This window comes from Rattus norvegicus, chromosome 16 (assembly GCF_021556685.1).
Source record: "Rattus norvegicus strain SHRSP/BbbUtx chromosome 16, alternate assembly SHRSP_T2T, whole genome shotgun sequence".
NCBI classification, from domain to species: domain Eukaryota; kingdom Metazoa; phylum Chordata; class Mammalia; order Rodentia; family Muridae; genus Rattus; species Rattus norvegicus.
This window is the reverse complement of record NC_141549.1, coordinates 78,423,721-78,447,926: the sequence shown is the minus strand read 5'-3', so window position 1 is coordinate 78,447,926 and position 24,206 is coordinate 78,423,721. Positions and strand designations below refer to the sequence as shown.

General features: G+C 40.9%; 3 protein-coding genes across 2 annotated transcripts; 2 read left to right on the top strand and 1 right to left on the bottom strand.

The window, feature by feature from the left end:
• Positions 1-24,206, bottom strand: part of Erich1 (glutamate-rich 1) — a gene marked incomplete at its 5' end in the record, with an annotated part of 52,793,804 nt that overhangs the window by 5,216,437 nt on the left and 47,553,161 nt on the right.
• On the top strand, positions 3,841-4,863 carry Defa24 (defensin alpha 24). The gene is made up of 2 exons (NM_001013053.2): positions 3,841-4,037; positions 4,643-4,863. Exons 1-2 carry the CDS (start codon positions 3,866-3,868, stop codon positions 4,750-4,752), a joined length of 282 nt encoding a protein of 93 aa, NP_001013071.2. The 5' UTR covers positions 3,841-3,865; the 3' UTR covers positions 4,753-4,863.
• On the top strand, positions 9,559-11,889 carry Defa5 (defensin alpha 5). The gene is given in 3 exon segments (NM_173329.3): positions 9,559-9,639; positions 10,949-11,133; positions 11,651-11,889. Coding segments are annotated over 2 exon segments (285 nt in total). The 5' UTR covers positions 9,559-9,639; positions 10,949-10,961; the 3' UTR covers positions 11,764-11,889.

Below are 24,206 nucleotides of genomic sequence, written 5' to 3'. Positions count from 1 at the left end.
TGCACTAAACCCGTCTGGACCTGGGTTCTTTTTGGTTGGGAGACCTTTAATGACTGCTTCTATTTCCTTAGGAGTTATGGGGTTTTTTAACTGGTTTATCTGTTCCTGATTTAACTTCAGTACCTGATATCTGTCTAGGAAATTGTCCATTTCCTGCAGATTTTCAAGTTTCGTTGAATATAGACTTTTATAGTAAGATCTGATGATTTTTTGAATTTCCTCTGAATCTGTAGTTATGTCTCCCTTTTCATTTCTGATTTTGTTAATTTGGACACACTCTCTGTGTCCTCTCGTTAGTCTGGCTAAGGGTTTATCTATCTTGTTGATTTTCTCAAAGAACCAACTTTTGGTTCTGTTGATTCTTTCTATGGTCCTTTCTTCTTATGACCTCCTGCACTGTGTCGTGGACTCTAAGACAGGTGGCGTGATCACGTCTGCACTTGTTTTAGGTCACAGGACAGCATGCAAAAACTCAACAGAACTCAGTTACCCTTAATAATCAACTCTACTTCTTTGGCAGCAATCATACACGTGAGTGGTTATTTATAACTGGTAAAAAAAAAAAAAAAAAAAAAAGGCCTGGGTTCGGTCCCCAGCTCCAAAAAAAAAGAAAAGAAAAAAAAGGAACCCTTTTCTTCAGATATTTCTAGAGAATACGGGTGGTCTCACATCAACTCTCAGAGGAGGGAATTAGCAGAGGAAGAGACCAAAGAGAAGTTGTAGAAAAACCATCTGTCAACAGATGCCTTTCAACCTTGATCTCCTATCAGGTTCTAAACAAGGAAAACAACTAATCCCAATAAATGATAGGAGGTATCATTAGAAACGCAGAAGTTAGGTTGGAAGGTGGGGTAGTGGTAAAAACAGGAGATTTGGCCACAGCCCTGTTGCCTAACCTTTAGTGTCTCTGAGTAAGGCAATTAACCTCTTGCAAGTTCCATTACAAACCCACAACACATTGGTCAATAAAAGCGGCTACTTTATTGGGTTATTGTGAAAACCTCAGACAGGAGGAGAAAAAAGACCTTAGCAGTTAGTATGTATAATGTGCTGTACATGTTATCTATGTGGAGAATGCTACCTGGCTTATCATGTGTTTCAAAATGTCATGGTTTCTATGAAGTTGCCACACAAAGCTGCCTCAGCTTTACAATACATGAAAATTTAGTATTCTTACTTTACAAAGAAGTTGTCAAGATCAATAGCATTCAAATGTTTTCTCCAATAGCAAATGCTTATATATGTTAAACCAATGGGGAATGTATCTTCTGGTTTCAAATACCTTAAGAGCTTTATAGCATTAATAATCTCCTTGTTAAAGAGACATCACACAAAATAAGAGTTTTTCCAAACTAGGGTAAGAGACATTCAATATAAGGATAAATGAGACTTGGGTGAGCTAAGAACTGATATAACACCTTCCAGATATTAAAGGTGATGGAAAGAAGAAAATAGTAAATGTCCAACAGAGTAATGTGTGGGTATTTCTGACCAGAAGACTAAGATATAAGGGTGGTTGATGGGAAGTGGGATGAGCTTCATATTGGGCTGAGGAATATCCTAAGATCATGGAGACAGACCTCCTTGTTTTAAACATATGTGTTTAGGAACTAATGAAGTCTAGTGTAATTCTAATTATGAAGTCAGAATAGGACTTCTAATTCCAGTCCTAATGTACACACCTTTTCTCTGTGTTTCCATGCTCTCCACAGAGGGTCCAGAATCACAGTCAAAAGCAGTAACATGGGCCTGTCTCAGAGTTGGCTGGAATGAGACAGAAGCATGTGTTGTCCATTTGATGTTTCTGTCACTAAAATAGTTTGAAAAATCTTGGGCATCTATAGGGTATTTTTTCATGCTATCATAGATTGTTCACTGAAATTTCTTTAGAGTTTCTCTGTAGTGATGAGTGATGGCCTCTGGCCCATGCGGTGGAGCATGTTGACAACACCATGTTGATGAAGAAGATATAGTTTCAATAGAGACGTCTTCTGAGCATCTCAACCCACAGCAATTCTCAGTTATTATATGACCTGGCCATTCCTCAATGTTTGTCCTAGGCCAAGTGAAATGAACTGTTTGAGACTCTCTGGGATTAGATTAAACTAGGAGACTTTTTATGGACAAAAGCATGCTTTTTGTAAATAGACCTGGGGAAGTCGGTCTTATGAAGGGTATCATTTTCTTAAAATCTGTTTTATATTTAATTACTTACATGTAGAGGGAGACTCATGTGCCACAGAACTCATGAGGAGGTCAGAGGTCTGCTTGCTGCTGCCACTATATGGTTCCTGGGACGAACTCAGGTTGCCAGGAATGGTGGCAGCATCTCCCCCAGTAAGCCCTCTTGGCTCTTGCTTGTTTCATTTCAGTTATTAACTGGCTTTCTTTGTGCACAATTTGTTGCTGTTGTTGTTGCTGTTGCTGTTGTTGTTGTTGTTGTTGTTGTTGTTTTGATATTTTATCTCTTGAGTAGCCTTTCTCTTTGATTTTTTTCTCTTTCTCATTACATGGACTCATGCTCTTCCTTCTCGTTCTCTGAATGAGATTGCTTCAGAAGAATATATGGCCTTATCATATGAGAGATGCATTTGTGATTGTGTCCATCTAAATTAGGGACACAAATAAGAGAAGATTGTGGACCAGGGGTTTTGTTTAAGATAGTTTCATTAAGAGTCAGACACTAGCATTCCAAAGCCTCACAGTACCATGGGTAAATGCCACGTAACTTCCAGGTCTCAAGGTGAGCAGTTATTTTGACTTTTCTTCATTCTTGGTAGACAGAATGAGCAACATGTATCACCCTGTAGATAGACTCAGAGTCAGTCAAGTGAACTGTGGGACTATTCTCACAATGGCAGGACAAGCATTGGTTAGGCTTTAAGGTTCACAGAAAGCGTAAGACATTGAATAAAGGAATTGATAGTGAGTGACATCTAGTAAAGATGCTTGAGGTATCAAGGATATTTGTCATATTGGCTTCATGGAAGCAGCATAACCAACTGTCACAAGTACACTTTGCATGTTTATTGCAAAATTACTGTTGCTTTCAAGCTCCATATAATGATGCACACTGGTGTTTTCCTACTTGTTAGAAAAGTGCAAAAATCACTAAATTCTACCCATTGAAGAGGACTTCAATTTTTTAAATAGACTCAGAGATAGCAAATACGAAGAATAACTGTTCCTTAATTCATGTCACCTAAAAATAAAAAGTACATGATCTCATACAAGAGCCACAGCACAGCACTGGATGGTTCCCAAGTGTGATGTATTCTGTCACAATGGCTTTTTCAGAGCAACCCACTCTAGCTTCACTCTGAAAACCTCAATTCACTGGATACATGATAAGGCAATTTTACATTCTTAGACCCAAAGGAGAAGATTCATAGGTCTTCCTTCATGAGGGTGATTGATAATACTGGTCCACCTGAATTCATATCTGTTCCAGGGTCTACACTTTCTGAGAAGAGCAGGCCCCCAGTTCAAAGCACAAAAAAACCTTTGTTCCATGAGATTATTAAATTAGGCAGTGCTCAGCTAATTTCTTTCCTGACCACTGAGAGGTAAATACTCAAGCAGATGGGAAACAGGGGAAGATAGCAAGGCCTCTTCATCATTATCAGTGTGTGTGTGTGTGTGTGAGGGGAGGGGTGTTATTGAACACACAGGGCAACATCAGGATGGAAGCCTTGAGGACAGAGGAACATCAAAGGGATCCTGAGGACAACAGCTGGGAGCAGTTGGCATCAGTGAGCGCCGTCTCTAAGTGTGGGGCATGTTCTTTGCCCTATAAATGCAGGCTGGCTCCTCTCTCTCCACACACTGGACTCCTGCTAACCAGTACTCCAAGTGACTTCCAGCCATGAAGACACTTGTCCTCCTTTCTGCCCTTGTCCTGCTGGCCCTACAGGTCCAAGCTGAACCTACCCCAAAAACAGATGAAGGGACTAAAACTGATGAGCAGCCAGGGAAAGAGGACCAGGTTGTTTCTGTCTCCATTGAAGGCCAAGGAGACCCTGCTTTTCAAGATGCAGGTGAGTGCTGATGCCCAGGATAATTGAGGCTTGGAGTCTCCTGAGGGAGGATTGATGATGACCTCCAGAATCCTATGGAGACTAATGCAGCTTCCTTGGCAACTATTTTACTCCCTTTTATTTCTTATTCATAGTGTAACTGTGAGAGTGAAGTAACTCAAATTGAATTTTTTTCCTCATAAGGCTTTTACTGTAAACACACACACACACACACACACACACACACACACACACACACACACACACACGAGAAGGTCACCAGAATACAGGGTAATCCAATTTACTGAGTAGATGCTTAGAGAACAGAAGGAGTAGTCTTAGGTATTAGGAGAAATTTTTCTTTCTTTAGAGAATCTTTTAATCAATTTAAGAGTACACCCAACTTTCTGTATGGTGACAAAAGAAATGCAGAAATAAAAGAAACACCAGAATGGCTCCCAAGTGCATGGCCTCCTGAAGTACATTATTTGTTGAGATGACCATGCTGATGGCTGTAATGTGGCCCACACTGCACATTCATGCTGTATTACACATCCTCATACGATCACATACTATTTTGTGTGCCAACCTAGAAATTTAATCCCTGATTCATTTTGTGTCTCCAGTCTTAAGAGATCTGAAATGCTTCTGTCGAGCAAAATCCTGCAATTGGGGAGAAGGCATTATGGGGATCTGCAACAAGAGATACGGAAGCCTCATACTCTGTTGCCGCTGAGCACAGAGATCAGAGAGAGCAAAGCTACTATGAGTTCTGAGGCCACCGATGCTGATGTTGATGACTACTCTGCTTGAGCTTCTTTATCTTCAATAAATCGCTTGCACTAAACTTCCTGTGTGTTTGCATTCTTTCGATGTTTGCTACAAGGCTCAGTCAAGACTCTGGATATAAAGTATCAGAACCTTCAAGGAAACCTTTGCAGTTGATGAATAATTTAGTTTTTACTTGCAAAATACTGGCTCCAAATACTAGCAATTTAAGGATGACTCTGGGTTCAGACACAAAATGCAAAGAAAGCTCAGAATTCTCACAATCCTGCCATATGCCTCTTCTAACTTGACTCTGTCTTCCTGTAGACTTGACTCACTTAGAAAGGCATTGTCTGTATGTTAAGAAAAACTACCACTTTGGGCTTCAGGTTTATACACTTCTAAAATCTGTTAGGGGGCTGGAGAGATGGCTCAGCCATTAAAGATTAGGCTCACGACCAAAAATAAAATCTCGTTAGGGAGGTACTGTATTCTTAAAAACTGTGAAATTTCAATGAACCAGGCCTGCATTATCCCTATGCCTTCCAAGTTGTGGGTTATTTTTGACTATGGAGACAACTTTAAGCAATATTAGAGAAAGTTAGTCAGAGACATAATGGGTAGCATGAGAACCAGAGAACACTATGATGTCCACATTATTTGCAGTGTCTATAGTCATATGAGACAAAATATATTTTCTATACAGTAATCTTCATATACAAAAAGTGGGCACGTCTTATGACTGTAGTGTTCTCTACAAGGTACACTTCACTGAGTTACCTTATAGCTTTGGAGAGCTGAATGCAGCTTGGAAGAGATAACCAGGATAAATAGGAAGTCAGACAGTTCTCCTTACAGCCTGATTTCTCTGGTAACGCTACAGGGTGCTAAGAGTCAGACTCTAAATCATCACCCACTCCTTATGGGAGAACCATGCACTGATGAAAGGACAGCAGTGGTGGTGACCTTGTAGAATGCAGCTTCCAGTAGCACAGATGGTGTGGGTTCCCAGCAGACATTCTTGTGGTTGGGACATTCATTCAATAGGGTTGGGACCATGCTGTTAGAATTGAATATGCCCATCACACTGTGAGGAAGAAACGATGCTAGAAGCATCTTACATGGTAGTTGTTATAGCAACTATGACAGATACCAACTCCTCTGAATGAGCTAGTAGAGAAAAATCTAACTCTAGCCAGTATAACCCTTTCAGCTTCAAATGTTACAGAATACTGATGAGTGGATTGCAAACAGGATGGGCAAATTATTATTACAAAATTCCCTCAAAACTGTTCTGTCTTCAAATAAGTCACTTGTGTCCTGGGCAAAATAAATTTGATAATTTAAGCCAATTATGTGTTCATCCTTCTGAAATGTAATTATGTAATGGCATAAGTTCTCAGTTTCTAGGAACACTCTGGAATAGAATAACTCCAGAAAATGTCAATCAGCAAACACATGACACAATCACATTGATCAAACTCCCTACTAACGTTTTCCAAAGGCCTCTCCACTAGTTCACAGAGTTAAAGTCTCTCTTTGTCTCCAGAGAGATTATTCCAACACCTCTCCCCGTTGCAAATTCTTCACCCTGGATGCAATAAGCTCATGTATTCTTCCTTCCCCCTTTTGCAGTTTAGGGTAAAATTTTCTTGTAAAATGCAAGAGTTCATTCTTTTTAAGCTGACCTATTCTAGTGGTAAAAATTCTAGGTGCATAAATGTAAGTGTTCATTTGTGTATGAGCACATTTTGAAATGATTAAGTTGGGGAATTAGCATATCTATTACCTCAGGTATTCATAATTTTGTTATGGTGAAACCCAAAATTCTACTCTACTGTTTTGAAATACAAAAATCCGTTATTATTCACAACCCTGTTGTTGGGTAATAGTCCACCAGAACTCATTGCACCTACCTAAATGTAATTCTATGCCTATTGATCAACCTCCTCTCATATCCCTTGACCTTGCAAGCCTCTAGTAGCATGTATTCTATTATCACCTGCCATTACATTACTGTTTATGTTGGATATGTAAAAACATGTTGTCTTTCACTTTGAGTGTCTGGATATTTCACCGTAAGCATCCTCCAGTACAATCTCTGCCTTCATATAGACTTGACTCACTCAGAAAGGCATTCCCTGTATGTTAAGAAACACTACCACTTTGAGCTTCAGATTTACACACTTCTAAAGTCTTGTTAGGAAGGTACTGTAATCTTAAAAAGTGTTGAAATTTCAATGAACCAGGCCTACATTATGCCTATGGCTTCCAAGATGAAAATTTTATCTTTTTAAGGTTCAGTAGTGTTCCACTATGTAAAAACACAAACACACACACAGACACAAACACACACACACACACACACACACACAGAGAGAGAGAGAGAGAGAGAGAGAGAGAGAGAGAGAGAGAGAGAGAGAGAATGTATGTATCCCACATTCTGTTTAGCTACTCAACTACTGAGGAATATCTCTTGGCAATAATGTATAATGTACAGAGCTAAATACACAAAGTTATCACTCAAGCATAAATTCACTTGCTAGTTTTTCTCATGTTGTAGCAATCACTGAAGCTATAAAGCCCACCCCACTAAATCCCTCCCTAAGGACAAAGACCTGATCCCCAGTTGGGTGGCACACTAATCCTGCATCCTCATTGCAGAAATCTGGATAGGCAGTGAATAAGAAGTGGTTCATCAAAACATCTCAAATAATAAAAGACCCGATGCCACTTATAGGATGTTCTCTCTGGGTCATTCTTTAGATACTAAGTGAAAAGATGAAATACAACTTCATTAATGCATTGACAAAGCAAAGGTTGATATTCAAAGTGATCATCGCAAGTCCCACCTTCTCTCACTGTGTGTGTTGATGAACGTGCTCTGCTCTCCTACTGCTGTGTAAGACATCATAACAAGAAGAAGTGAATTTCAAACAACACGTACACATGGGTTCTACCTCATATTTATCATTTGGACATTGGTCAGTGCCATGGGCTCAGAGATGAGTGGTTCTCTAGGATTTGAAGTGTTTTGTGCAGAAGCACTCTCCAGCATTGTTGACAGGCAGGTAAGGGTGTCAGGAGGAAGAATAAGATGGGCTGTGAACTGAGACCAGGTGTGCAGCGTACAACCACCCATCCTGATCATCACTAACCTGTGTGAAGCAGAGTGGGTCTTGATGGATATCTGTAAACATTATGAACCAAAACATTTTCCCCAAGAAAACCACCCATAAATAGTTCTGGTCTACCACTGTAAGAGACCTCAGTTCTTTCCATGTGGTTCCACCAAGATTCAGAGTTCCACAAAGTATGGTAGATGGGTTCCAGTGTGAATATCTGCTTTGGGCCATTTTGTCTTATGTAACAGGACAACACATACCAAGTCATATAATCATATTATATACAGCAGATGATACCAAATCCTACAGTTTTGGGGACTTTGAAGTCTCAGATAAAAATGTCAAAAGATTTACTCTGTGGTGATAGCCCATTTCCTGGTTTTTAAATGACATTTTCAGAAAATGTCAGCACCTGGTAAAAGAAACAAGGATGTTCCCTGAGCCTCTTTTCTAGGAGAAACATCCTATCTCTGAGGGCTCTGCCCTTTGATCCCAATCCCCTGTCAGAAGACTCCACTTGTCACTGTCATGACCTTTGGGAGTATGATTTCCATACATTAATTTTAGTAAAACTTGAGCATTCACCTAGTAAAGAGAAAATGAAATATTAACACTTTAAATCTTGGAGACAAACACAGCATGTTGACAAGTGTGAGATTTTGCTACTGGTCAAGAAATTATCAAGTTTATGCTCAAGAGGAGCTGGAACGAGTCTGCATTCTGACACAGTGTCAAAGGATTTGAAGTCATCTCAGAGCACAGTTTTTCCTCTTAAGGACTGTATGGTGGAAAGTCAGTGCATCTCCTGCATGGAATGTCAATGTTGAACATGCTGGGTCTAACATTGTCTTTCTACATGGCCAGTACTGGTTTATGCATAATGCCTCTGATCACACACCACTTGGTAAGACTAGCTAGTCCCAATCTCTCTGCTATCTGTCCAGCCAGTGGAACATTCAGAAGACAATATGTCTCAAGGAACAAGGGCATGAATGTTTTGCCCATGTGGCTCTAGAGAACTGTTTAGTCTTATTAGTGGCCAAGAAAGGTTGCAGCTGTTCTTTCAGACAATGAATATGTATATATGCATATATGTATGTATATATTTGTGTGTGTGTGTATTACAATCACATGGGAGACTCCATTAGAACATGCATAGTCTCACAGCAGAACTAATGTACAATCTCATCATACAGCAATGTTCTCACTCTGCTGAATGACTTAACTAGTTCTAACACTTATATCTTAGGTCCTGGAGAGGTTCACTGAGAACTACTTTTCAAATGCTTCTTTATATGTGCATTGAATATGTATTCTAGTCATCTCCACAAAGCATAAGCTTCGTCTGTAGGCCACACATTTCTTGTGCTCTCTTTCATATTTTCTGACACCAGTGATCAAGCCTCAGTCACACAGCTATGCAACACAAGCACCCTGAAGTGAGCAGCGATGTGCAAATGGGTGTTATCTAGTCCTACACAAGATAAATAAGAAGTCCTACTGAGAAGCCATGCTTTGCCCACAGCTTTTCCAAATTGCTTAACTGTCCTTGCACCACAGGTGTTTGAGGTATCCAATAGAAATAAACCACAAAAAATTAAGACATCACAAGTGACCCTTAAATAGGGGATGTCTGTTCTGAGATGTTTAAGGTGCTCTTGTATCCCCAGGTCTGGACAGAAGAGTGCTGTCTCTCTTGCTCTGCTCTCCGTGATTACCCCCAAAGATCTGTAAGTAATGAAAATAATTTCAAAGTATGGATATGTCATTGAAGCCTGGCTGCAATGGACTCCCTAAAGGCAAGACTGCTCTGGAGGAGCCCACATCATCAGACACCCTTCCAGGGTTCTTCTATCTGGGCTTCTGGTATCTGCGAAGGACAGTATTTACTGGTTAAGGGGAAATTCACACAACTTTTGTCAAAATACAAATGTCTTCCTTGTCATTCCAGTAGCAGCAATAATATAGTCTTTAAAATATCTTTCTACTTTAAGAATATCCCTTGGTGTTGCTTGGTTTTGCCTACTGAGTTGCACATGGTTTCTATATATTTGGGTATTAGTTTCTTTGCTAACCTTTTCCACCATGCTCTAGCTTGTTGCCTCACTCCAATGCTTATTTCCTCGTTTATGCAGAAGCTGCACAGCCCAGTGCAATCCCGCAATCCCACTTGCCCACCTGCCTTGTTCCCGGCACCTGTAGTGTCATGAAAGAAATCACTGTCCAGACCCAGTTCTGAATTTTCTTCTAGTAATTTTATGCTTTTGCCTCTTATGTTCAGGTCTTTGAGTCATTTTACTTCAGCTAAAGTTCCAATTGTGCATGACATAATTGTGCTGTATGCTTCAGTACTTACTGTCTTAATTGCCATTCATACTTGCATAGAAGTAGAAAGAATAAACACTCATGCTTCCTGGATCAATGCTTTGTCAAAAGTCATAGCAGCTCGTTTCATCCATAGTTTGATAAGGTCATTGTGGTCAACAAGCATCAACTCTCTATATCATCAGGATTCAGGTGTGAACTCAGAGTCAACAACTTCGGATACCAGTTACAGATTCATTTTCAGAGAGCGAGAGGCATTGTTCCTTAGAATTAAGGCATGAAAGTGTTGTTTCTTGTATTCTTTTATAACATTAAAAAAGTAAGCATTTATTCAAGTGTAAGTTAACAATCCAAGTGGTAACACAACAATAGTAGGATCCTCCTCATGCTTACCAGTAAACCAAAGACAGCCACCAAACGCATGGACCGAGGCTTCTCATGAAGGAAGCTATGGGAACAAAAATATCAAGACCTTAAGGACAAATCCCTCTCCTTATCAATGTAGACTCTTTCTAACTGCAGGGTCTGTCTCAGATCTTTCCCTACACATGTGTCCACCCCCATATACACAGACAGACAGATATACACTGACACAGACATGACACACACAGACACATACATACAGAGACACAGACTTATACACACACACACACACACACACACACACACACACACACACACACTGTTCCTGATGTTTTTTTTTTCATCCCTTAGGAGACCCACAGCCATGAGGACGCTCACTCTGCTTACCGCCCTTCTCCTGCTGGCCCTCCACACCCAGGCAAAATCTCCCCAAGGAACCGCTGAGGAGGCTCCAGACCAGGAGCAGCTGGTCATGGAGGACCAGGATATTTCCATATCCTTTGGAGGGGATAAAGGCACTGCTCTCCAAGATGCAGGTGAGAGAAGTCATCATGCTAGACACATGGAGTAGAGAGAAGGCATAGAGATAAGCTCTGAATTTGGGTAACCCAGTTGACTATATTACTTCTTTATTTTCCTCAAAGAACAGCAAGAGCCAAATAGATCAATTACTTTCTGCAAAGATTTATTTGCTTATATCATAGAGTTTAATAAATAAAGTGACTTAGTGACTAGTTTTTTCTTCTAGATCTAAATATCTAGACTTGGTCTATTTTACTGTAAATATTATATTTTAGATATTGGAGATGTGTGTTTAGATATTTATGTAATGGCAGGAGCACAAAAAATGGGAACAAAGTTAAGACAAATAGGGATTAGCCTTTAGTTTTGTGCTTACCATGTGTATTTATTCATATTGATCGTGATTGCTCATGCTGCTGTCACTAATGATCAAGGTAGAAAGCCCACTTCACCCAGCACATATATTACCCAAGATTCTTCTGCCCTGCTGACTCAGGCACTAAGTACTTCCTATGATGGCTGTTTCCCCAGATGTGAAGGCAGGCGTGACCTGCTATTGCAGACGCACACGCTGTGGTTTTAGAGAACGGCTCTCTGGGGCCTGTGGTTACCGTGGCCGCATCTACAGACTGTGCTGCCGCTGAGCACTCCGACCAAGAAGAATCCATTTGTCAAATGATCTGAGATCTTGAACGAGACTGCTATTTGTCAGATGTTATGTCCTTGAGTTTCCTCTTCCTTTACACTCAAATAAAGTTCTTACAGCAAGTTCTCTGTGTGTGTGTGCTTGATTATTGTCTCCAAGCAAGACTCTGAGAACCAAGTAGCAGAATGATAGAAAGAAATTTTGGCCTTGTTCTCTAGCAGTGTCAAGGTTATCGCACGGCCTCCCAATGGATAATAAAAAAGGTCAATGCTAATCTCTCATTTCACAACTCTGTCCCATTTAGATCAGAGCCACTTTCAAAGCCATTGGTCATGTGGGAGGGAGACAACATGGATATCTTCACTTTTACATTACCTTTACAATTACCTAACTTTTCTTTATATTGGATTTTTTTGACATTTCAAATGTCATCTCCTTCCAGGTTTTCCATCCATAAACCCCCTATCCCATCCCCCCTCCTCCTGTGTCTATTAGAGTAGTGCATTACCCACCCCTTCCTGCCTCCCTTCCCTGACGTTCCCCTACACTGGGACATCAAGCCGTGGCAAGACCAAGGACTTCTCCTCCCATTGATGCCCAACAATACCATCCTCTGCTACATATGCAGTTGGAGCCATGGATCTGTCCATGTGTTCTCTTTGGATGGTGGTTTAGTCCCTGGGAGTTCTGATTGGTCGATATTGTTCTTCCAATGGGGTTGCAAACCCCTTGAGCTCCTTCAATCCTTTCTCTAACTCCTCCATTAGGGACTCCTTCTCAGTTCAATAGTTGACTGCGAGCATCCACCTCTGTATTTGTCATGTTCTGACAGAGACTTTCAAGAGAAAACTATATCAGGGTCTGTCAGCTTGCACTTCTTGGCATCAGCAATATTGTCTGTGTTTGGTGGCTGTATGTATATGGGCTGGATCCCCAGGTGGGGCAGTTTCTGGATGGCCTTTCCTTCAGTCTCTGCTCCAAACTTTGTCTCCATATTTCGTCCTATGAATATTTTTGTTCCCTCTTCTAAGTAAGACTGAAGCATCTGCACGTTGGTCATCCTTCTTCTTGAGCTTCATGTGGTCTGTAAATTTTATCTTCTGTAATTCCAGCTTTTGGACTAATATCCACTTATCAGTGAGTGCATACCATGTGTAGATTTTTCTGTTTTGGATACTTCACTCAGAATGATATTTTCTACTTCAATTCATTTGCCTATGAATTTCATGAAGTCATTATTTTTAATAGATGAGTAGTATTCCATTGTGTAGATGTACCACATTTTCTGTATCTATTCCTCTGTTGAGGGTCATCTGGGTTCTTTCCAGCTTCTGGCTATTATAAATAAGGCTGCTATGAATATAGTGGAGCATATGTCCTTCTTATATGTTGGAACTTCTTTTAGATATATGACCAGGAGTGGAATAGCAGGGTCCTCAGGTAGTACTATGTCCAATTTTCTGAGGAAACTCCAGACTGAATTCCAGAGTGGTTGTACCAGTTTGCAATCCCACCAACAGTGAAAGAGTGTTCCTCTTTCTCCACATCCTTGCCAGCATGTGCTGTCACCTGAGTTTTTTTATCTTAGCCATTCTGACTGGTATGAGGTGAAATCCCAAGGTTGCTTGGATTTACATTTCCCTGATGCCTAAGGATGTTAAACGTTTCTTTAGGTACTTCCCAGCCATTCAATATTCTGCAGCCTAGAATTCATTGTTTAGCTCTGTACCCCATTTTTAAATAGGGTTATTTGACTGTTTGGAGTCTAACTTCTTGAGTTCTTTGTATATATCAGATATTAGCCCTCTATCAGATGTAGGATTGGTAAAGATCTATTGGTTGCCATTTTGTCCTAATGATAGTGTTCTTTGTTTTACAGAAGCTTTACAATTTTATGAAGTCACATTTTTCGAATCTTGATCTGAGAGCATAAGCTATTCATGTTCTATTCAGGAAAATTTCCCCAGTGTCCTTGTGTTCAAAGCTCTCCCTCACTTTTTTTTCTATTAGTTTCAGTGTATCTGGTTTTATGTGGAGGTCCTTGATCCACTTGGACTCGAACTTTGTACAGGGTGATAAGAATGATCGATTTGCATTCTTCTACATGCTGACCTCAAGTTGAACCAGCACCATTTGTTGAAAATGCTATTTTTTTAACTGGATTATTTTAGCTCCTTTGTCAAAGATCAAGTGACCACAGGTATGTGGGTACATTTCTGGGTCATCAATTCAATTCCATTGATCTACCTGCCTGTCCCTATACCAATACCATACAGTTTTATCACTATTGCTGTGTAATACAGCTTGAGGTCAGGGATGGTCGTTTCCTCACAATTTCTTTGATTGTGGAGGACAGTTTTCACCATCCTTTTTTTTTTTTTGCTGCTATTCCAAATGAATTTGCAAATTGTTCTTTCTATCTCTATAAATAATTGGAGTGGGGTTTTGATGAGGATTTCATTGAATCTGTAGATTGTTTTTGGCAAGATGGCCATTTTTACAATATTAATCCTGTTAATCCATGAGCATGGGAGATCTTTCCATCTTCTGAGATCTTCTTCATTTTTTTCTTCAGAGGCTTGAAGTTCTTGTCATACAGATCTTTCACTTGCTTGGCTAGAGACACAGAGGTATTTTATATTGTTTGTGAATATTGTGAAGGGTGTCATTTCCCTAATTTCTTTTTCAGCCGGCTTATCCTTTGAATATAGGAAGGCTACTGAATTGTTTGAGTTAATTTTATACCCAGCCACTTTGCTGAAGTTGTTTATCAGGTTTAGGAGTTCTCTGGTGGAATTTTTTGGGGTCAATTAAGTATACTTTCATATCACCTGCAAATAGTGGTATTTTGACTTCTTCCTTTCTAATTTGTATACCTTTGACCTTCTGTTGTCTGATTGCTCTGTCTATGACTTTGAGTACTATATTGAATAAGGAGGGAGAGAGTGGGCAGTCTTGTCTATTCCCTGATTTTAGTGGGACTGCTTCAAGTTTCTCTCCATTTAGTTCAATAAATGGTTGGTTACTGGTTTTCTGTATACTGCTTTTACTATTTTTAGGTATGGGCCTTGAATTCCTGATTTTTCCATGAAGGCGTGTTGAATTTTGTCAAATGTTTTCTCAGCATCTCATGAGATGATCGTGTGTTTTTTTTTTTCTTTGAGTGTGTTTATATAGTGGATTACATTGATGATTTTCCATATTAAACCATCCCTGTATCCCTGGGGTGAAGCTTACTTGATCATGATGGATAATCATTTTGATGTGTTCTTGGATTCTGTTTTTGAGAATTTTTATTGAGCATTTCCCCCTTGATATTCAAAAGGGAAATTGGTCTGAAATTCTCTTTTTTTGTTGGGTCTTAGTGTGGTTTAGGTACAAATGTAAGAGTGGCTTCATAGAAGGAATTGGGTAGTGCTCTGTCTGTTTCTATTTTGTGGAATAGTTTGGACAGTACTGTTATTAGGTTTTCTATGAAGGTCTGATAGAATTCTCCACTAAACCCATCTGGCCCTGCTTCCCCTCCTTTACTGGAACACTCTGGACTCTTGGTCAGAGTTTCATGCAGAAAGACCTTTTAATATGGGAGTACACTACAGCAGCTGAGAAAAACTTACAGACAGGCCTGGGTCTCAACAGATTGCGTTTCAGTGCATGCTCCTCGGTGATTGACTATTGAACCAGCTTGCCTGTGAGTGTAAAGATGGGGTGAAGAGAGAAAGACAGATCAGAGGAATATGGCCCTCAGGACTGAGTGTCATCTTCAAGGCCCTTTCCTGGAATGAAGGAGCCTACTAACTTAGGAATCAGGAGAGATGCTTACCTTGTTTGTCAATGGTCATTTAAAGGTGGATCACAGAAAAATGAGCTCTTTGAATTAGGGTTAGATTCTAGTCTTTGCATATGTGTAAGGGGAAGGGAAGGGCATGGAAATATGGACAGGCCACACACAGTTCCCTCATTCTCCCTGAACCCTTTGGAGCTCCTCTGCTCTGGGATTTCTACTTATATCATATGCTGCATCCATTTGATGGTTGACTATGGCTAATTCGTGAGCAATGAAAAAGTAAACAATGAGCTTCCTTGATTCCCAGCTGCTTAAATAGTTATCAACAGTCACGTAAATTGCTCTCAGCATAATCTATTTTAGAATGCATCAGGAACATCCAGAAATCCTCAAAATATATCTCACACTTCCTTAATATAAATCTCCTTAATGTAAAAAACACCTCTAGGAATGGCTACAGAGTTTGAAAATATTTTGACTCTGCAGGAATGTGAGCAGAGGCCTTTGAGAAACAACTTCTAAAGTTCTGCTTCTATATATTGCACACAATGACTCTCCTAAGAGTCCCAGTGTTTTGACCTAATTTTACTACTATATAATTTTATGCATTCTATACTTGCTTATCCAGGAGTCACTCTCAAATGTTGTGCAAATGTTGTGAAGTTATGTGTTTCATAACTTCAATAGATTTTTTCCTTTCTTGGGGTCTCAATATTGGCTCTGCTCCATTTTCTAATTAATTTCTAAACTTAATTTCTTCAAAGTTTCTTTGTAAGTCAATCATCAATCTGGAACTACCATTGTGCAGTTATTACATCGTTTCTAAGATGAGATGGCGCGGCAAGCACCTGGGCCATTAAGACTGTGTTTTTGCCCCATGCCTCAATTTTTAATTGTTTAAGAATCATTACATCAAGGAATGTCTTCCATCACAGAATTCACAAGAGCAGAAGGAGAAAGAAATAGGAAAGTCAGATGTAATAGAATAATTATGCACACCAAGGCCAACAGAAAAGTAGTCATGCACAAATGAAATCTATACATCCGTTGTCCAGGGCTAAAGTTAGACATGGGAACAACTTTTTTTTACAAAGAGTTGCTGTGGACTACTGCAATGTCTCTATCCAGCTCTGCCATGAGCAGTCCCATATTTCTAATGGCAGGTCCCCTGGAAGGATGTGTCTGCTGGTTCTCAGGTTCCCAGATGCTGTCATCTTTAACAAAGAGCTGCTGAGGGCTTCTGAGATGTCTCTGTTCCCACGTGCTGCAGGCTGTCTCTGTCATGGTATGCTGTCCTCAGCATTCCCCTGAGTGAAGTTACCTCAGGCTGAGGAAGACAATACAGTTGTTCCAGATCTGCCCCATCTTGGGCTTCAGAATCATAGCAGGGTTACCAGAGGACAGAGTGTTAGCAAGTCTTAGTCATATATGAATCAGTTCTTCCACCCTGTGGTTGGGATTTTGGTAGGAAGGATCTATAAGCCACTTAATGCCTACTGCCACCAGTTCACCAGTTAAGGCAATACATAGGCAAAGTTGTCCAAATAACAAATTAACAGTTAAAATATTACCAATGTGAAAAAAATGAACATCTATTGGTTGACCAAGTATGATGATTTATATATATGCTTGACCCAGGGAGTGACACTATTAGACACTGAATGTATGACACTGTCAAAGTAGGTGTGGCCTCGTTGGAGTAGGTGTGGGTTTTGACTTTAAGATTCTCATCCTAGCTGCCTGGAAGCCAGTATTTTGCTAGCATCCTTCAGAAGAAGACATAGAACTCTGAGCTCCTCCTCTACCACGCCTTCCTGGATGCTTCTATGTTCCCGCCTTGATGATAACCTCTGAACCTGTAAGCCAGCCCCAACTAAATGTTGTTCTTTATAAGAGTTGCCTTGGTCATGGTGTCTGTTCACAGCAGTTAAACCCTAAGACACCAAAGCTCTAGGAAACCCTCCAAATCACAGAGTTCTTATGACAAACTCTGCAAAGTCCATAATTGTCCTGTTTTGCCCATGACACTGCCTCCCACAAAAGTGCTAAATGTGTAGTAGTTTTAACTTGTGGCTACTCTTCCTACCACAGACCAAAAGCAACTGTTCAGTGCAGTCTCTCAGGCCCCGTCTTCATCTGAGGGGAGAAGAGGTGGAATGAACCCAGTTCTTTCCCTTGGTTGCCTTTACTTCATAGAGGTGCTGGCTCGCACCCTGCCTTCTCCTGTGACTTGATCCCCATTTTCCCATCATAATGGGAGGTTATCATTGCTGTGGCCTGCTTCCTAATTTCAGACCTTACAGAGTAAACAACTCGGTTTCCTTCCACCATTCAAAACGTCATAGTAAAAATGACTAGAAATCTTAACATTTGTTATGAAGATTCAGTCTGAAATTTCCAATGTCATAAACTCTTTGAAGGGTGTGTATTCTGGTGTTATTTCTAGCACACAATAGGTATATGGCCTCATAAAATGTTCTTTTATGCATGTCAACTATATAAAGACATGGATTACTATGTTTTTGTTCTTTGTTTTTCTGTTTTTTGTTTTGTTTTGTTTTTTTAGCTATCGGCACTACATACAACTTTGAGGGGTAAATACTTTAAATACTTTCAATGAGAACACTGTGAAGTTATGTGCATGTGTTATCCCAAATCTACAGCACAGCAGCCATAGGAACTAGATATGCTAACTAGCAGCTGGTAGGGGTAGGTGCCAGGGTGTGGGGTGGGATATCCACCCTTGATCAGCAGCTCCATGAACTGATGACAAAGATCAGTGCTTGGTTTTTGTGAACTCACAGTTTCGCTACTGCTTAGTCAACTTGTTAGTTTATATGTTTCTTTGTTCACATTTACTTGGGACTATGTCAATATTTTGGGCACAGAAAAGCATAAACTCATGCTCAACCTACTCTCCAGAGACCATTTTCTTCCGTTTTCAGCCTGTGAGAAGCAAGCTAAGGATTTCTGGACAACAGTGCCACCATCTGGCTACGAAGTGCCATTACAGCATGGGCACTAGATCAGTGCTTAAAGAGTAGAGAGCTTCTGAGGAAGGTGCTGGCAAGTGCTTGGTTTCAATGGAGACTAAACAGTGGCTGGAATTCCTGGCTTTCCATCAATCTTGGCTTGGGAGTTAAGTATAAAGAGAACGAACAGACAAGAATAAGGTCTTAACTGTTGGAATGCAGTCCAGGAGTGGAGTCCAGTGAGGAGTGTTTGTAAGAAAACTCCAAGAAAGCAAGAGCCTTGTGATCTCAGTTTCTTCAAAACACAGAACTGTACTTGGAATGCGTTTTCATATTCTTCCAAGGTGTAGTGGATGGGGGTGAGTTTACTTCAGATTACACATTATTGCCTGCTGTTGTATTCAATTAAATATTTAAACTGCCCTTATTATACCTGCTGGTGGCATGGCAAGAGGAAGTGTTATGCACTGCTGGTGGGTTACAAGTTAGTAAGTATATCCACTGCTGGAATTGGCAAGAAGGCTCCTGAAAAGACTAAAGGGTCATGTGATCTAGCTATAATTGTTCTGAGTATAAACCCAAGCACGTCAAGACCAGCAAATGTGTTTATACTGAGCAGCTAAAGGTGGATCTAGGCTGGAAAGGGAACAGGTGAATGTTGTAGGAGCTTGGCTGTAACCGTTTTGTGACCCTGGGTAGTCATTCTGGAAGGTTGCTCTGGAGAAGTCATTGCCAAGTCATTACCTGTGGTGACAATACTCCTCAGTGAGTGAATGGTCTTGTATCGGGTTGAGGGGAAGCCTCATCGTGGGGTGATCTGACTACAAGACTTGCTGCTTCTCAAATCCATGGTGAAACTGACTTATGGCAGTGACTGGAGACTTCCCTGTGTCTTGGGGGGCTGGTTGTAAAAATGTGACAGTAAAATTCTTTACTTACTCTTGGTTTGTGTCTTCAGTCTTGAATGGGAAAGAATACCCACTTTAGGTGGATATCCAAGAAATGATTAACTTGCCTGCGTATAGAGTGGAGACGGAACCTAGCTTAAAGCACAAGAGACAGATACAAAGTGAAGGCACAGATGACCAGCGTTATCTTGCTTTTAACTCCCCAAGTGGAGAATGTGTGCCTTTCAGCCAAAGTTCTTACTTATGTTTTGCAACCTTTCCCTGGGTCTCCAGTTTGCCACCTTCCCACCCTAGTGTATTTGACACTTTACACTTTCCATGCTCCCAAAATGTAATGACTTAATTCCCCTAAATAGATGAACTGGCTCTATTTCTCCATAGAGCCCTGGCTGATGCACATCTAGTCCTAGGTCCTTGAAACCTTGGGTATCAAGAATGTCGGTCGTAGATGGGAGGGGATTCTTGGGAGGCAGTGAGTTGTGAGAACTGTAGACTGACTGTGGACAGAGCCCCAAGTATCACTTCTGAAGACCCCCTATAGAAGAAACTGTCAGAATGTCTCCAAAGCCTTGGCTAGCCAGGGGTTTAATGGTCTCCCTTGCCTCTATTGTGAGATACGCTCCGTTACTTTAATTTTCCCATGTGAAGTGAACACACTTCTCTTTATTTGACACTCACCTCCCATTTGAGGTTGGAAGATAAAGTAAATAGAATGATAGAGAAACTTGCCTGGATCTGCCATGCTCAATGTTGTGATATCATCATTCTTATCAGAAGGAGACGAGTTAAGGGAGAGAGAGAGAGAGAGAGAGAGAGAGAGAGAGAGAGAGAGAGAGGGAGAGAGAGAGAGAGAGAGAGAAACAAGGCAGAGAAAGGTTGAGAAACGAAGGAGCTTAGTTCAGTGGATGCCTGTTTCTCAGAAGCCCAGGACACTGCCCTGATAGACTGAATATCTAATTGAAAATAGAAAGAAAATATGCAAGTCCCTCTGGCCTTCAGTGTGGAATAAAACAGTGGGTGGATATCAGGAATGTGAGCACCATGCTAGGGGGATGACAAAGGTGAGAGCAATGTTTACATAAGCTTACTGAAGTGTTGTAGATGTCAAGTGGATATAGGTGGAAGAATATTAGTTATGTTTCATAACCATCAAGAAAAGTTGGGCCAGATTTTACCTGGGTCAAATTATGCAGCAATTCAACGATTGCCAGGCAGGAGCCACTAAGAGTATTGAAGAGTACCTGGATATTAGAGAGAGGCATAAAGAGGGTGCAGAGTTTGTATTAATCAGAAAGGACAGGGGTGAATTTGAAAAATAAGAGATGAAGGAAACGTTAGAGCTGAGATTAGAGGTTGGGATTCTGCTCGAGATGACCAGTAGAGGGCAGCAAATCACCTTAGCATGTTCTCAGGACTTGGGGAGCTAGGGCTGTTTGTCAGCTGAAATGGCCTTTCTATATACTATCCAACTGTTTTATCCAAACACTACAAACTCCACTGAAGCCAAGATAGTTTTAGAGAAAACACTGGGATTCAAGTCTCAAAGAGCCAGTTATCTTGGCCGTACTCCCGCACCCTTCTGGCTATCAGGCCCCATCTGCCACCCACCTTTGTTCTACAGCTCTATTGTGAGAAATGTTGTTCACTACTTCCGGGAAGACGCCATTTCCCCTCTCTGCCCCTTTGTTTGCTAAGCTATATGTTTTATCTAATTGCACACAAATAGCCTTATTTTATTATTCTATTCAATAAACACAAGATTAGACTTCAATAAATATGATCAGAAGAAAATATAGCAAAGAGAAAGGAAAACAGTATCTGCTGGTTTTGGGGGGGGTGTTATTTTTAACTTTTATTTTATTTATTATAAGCATTGGAGAGGGAATCACATGGAGGTCAAAGGGCAGCTTTGTGGAGTCAGCTCTCCCCTCCCATTTTATGTGTGCGCCAGGAATGAAACTTGAATCACTAGGGTTACCTGGGAAGAACCTTTACCCACTTTAAACAGAGAATTACCATTCTGTCTGCTTCATTCCTCAATTGCAACGGAGCTACTCCTAGACACTGCTCAAAAACTTTTGACAACTTTTGACATACCACTCAATGGATTTGCCTTATTCTCTTTATATTGGATTAAAAATAAATTTTACTTCATTGGCTCAATAATGTTATTAAGTTTAAGGGAGAAATTTAACAAACATTAAAATTATAAACATAAACAGTTCTTTCAAAACATAAAATCTTACAATATAAATGCTGTTAAATAAACTAAACTCCATGCCGAACCACCAGGTGACCTCTAAAGAGCTTGTGTCATGTCTGACTCATGATATGAATTCAACAGCTGTGGAATTAGTCATAATGAACTCGCACATTATGGGTCAGAAGCAAAGAGTTCACAAGTCAGCTTTGGCCCACGTCCCAGCACTGGGTGTCATTGCTTCCAAGGATGACCCCTGGTCATTGAACTGGCTCTCCTGTGATACCCCACACGAACCACTCTGTCCTTCAACTTGGGTTTTTAGCAGTCAGCGAAAGCTGCTGTAACAAAACATACCATACAGTGAGTGTCAAAACAGGATTTATTTCTCACAGTTCTAGAGAATGGAAAGTCCGAGATCAAGGAACTTTCCAGGTTGACTCCATAAAGAGGCTTGCCTCCTGGCGTTAGATTGACACTGCCTTACATCTTCACTTGGTGAAGGAGAGAGACCCAGGTCTTCTACACTTCTTTATGATGGTGCACTGCTATCCGAAACCAGTAGTCCTAATGACCTGTCAATGTTTCCGCCTCCAGTGTCATCACTTTGGGAGTGAGGGCTTCAACATTTGAAGTTAGGGGAAGACAATCGAGCCCACCATGGCATCCCTTGAGATCCCTTCACAGGAACCAAGAACCTTTGGAAAAAGCACTGTTTGGAGAGCAACTTCGAGAGCATCTGGAGAGAAGACAGTTGACTGAGTTCCTCCTGTGGAAAACAGTTGATAAAGTTCATCCTGTGGACAACACAGTTGTTCCGTCAAGAAGACAGCAGCTCTCCTAGAACTCATAGCTCTTCCTTACCTATTTTCTTTGCCTCTGGCAGCACCCTGTGACCAAGTCTTCTCTCTGTATCCATCTGGGCTGAGGTGGTTCTACAAACACCTGGAGAAGTTGGCTCCATTTCAGAAGCTGGGGTTCTTCTCTGAATTTCCCCTAATTACTATTCCCTATTCAATCTCACTTAGAGAATAAAGATTATTGATCCTAGGGCATTCTTAGTTTGTGTACTGATAAGCCATTAGTACCCAGAGTCCTTGAGTCATCTTGACCTCTCAGAAGGACAAATGGGAGAAAGTACTTTACTCGTAGATTAATCAATCTCCACAACAGGAAACAAACTACTAAGCTCCTTCGTAGCTGTGTGGCTGCGGACAATAGGGTTCCTTTTTTGGTTGTGCTGAATTCCAGTGTGCAGAATCCATGTTCCTCCCATCTGCTGAGTGAACATTCCTCATGCACAGCGTCCTGATGTCACTCAGACGACAGGCAGAGATGCAGGCACAGATTCCAAAGCACATACCCACCATAATGAGGCTGACTGTGGAGAAAATGTCTCATTCTAAATTTCACCCATCAGAACTAATAAGGACAATGTAGAAACTGTGTCGCAAAGGAAGCTTGCTTTCCGCTAAAGAACGAGAAGCAGGTTACTGAGCAAACAATTGACCTCTAACTTTATGATCACCAAATATCTCCCTTTTGACAAAGAGTATACTTGTCCCTTTCCCTAGGGAGAAAAGTTTAAGTTTCATCTACCTCTGTGTCTAGGGCAGTGGATCTCAACCTGTGTGCTGTGACTCCCATTGTGCTGTGACCCCTGTTGGAGGTGTCACATATAAAATATGCTGCGTATCAGATATTTACATTATAATTCATAACAGTAGCAAAGTTAGAGTTATGATGTAGTAATGAAATAATTTTATGCTTGGGGGTCACCCAACATGAGGGGTTGTATTAAAGGATCACAGCATTAGGAAGGTTGAGGTCGTCAGGACCTGCTGGCTGCTATTAAAATGTGACTCGGAACAGCGACTTCATATGCATGAAGTCAATGGTCTAGGGTATTATCACCCACCTTCATTAGTTCTGCAGGTGGCTGATCATGGTTCAGGAATGTAGAACTAGAACGCAATGGGCGCGAGAGAAGAGGCTGCCAAGGTTTGTGGCTTGTCCTGCAAGCATGGCTCCGGCTGGGGTGTCCCTTCTCTGGTAGATCTGATTGCCATTCCATTCTCTAACTTAATAACGATGAATGAAATGATCACTAACACTTAGGTCATGCTTAGGCGTGCCAAGTTTCAGTTGGCGCATTATTGATCCATTTCTTGGGAAAGCTCTCCAATGCAGGCTCCGGGAATATTTTCACACACACACACACACACACACACACACACACACACACACACACACACCTTATTTTAAAGCCTGACTTTAAAGCCTGACTCATCCAGTACATGGCTAAAATGTGTTTTCATCTTGAAAGGAGGACTGTGGCTTGAGACCCACTGTGCCTGCTCCTAACGCCCATTTACCTTGAAATACAGCCTTGTTTGGGCTAATCTGCTCAGGATCTGTGGATTCCAAGGATTCCCCAGAACTAAGTGAAGGATGAAGCACATTTCTCAGACACACTTCCACCCCCCTAAACAGAAAACACACGCATGAAGTCACTGTTCCGGGTCATATAGCAGCCAGCAGGTCTTGACAAGCTGGTTAGGGAGTGTGCAGAAA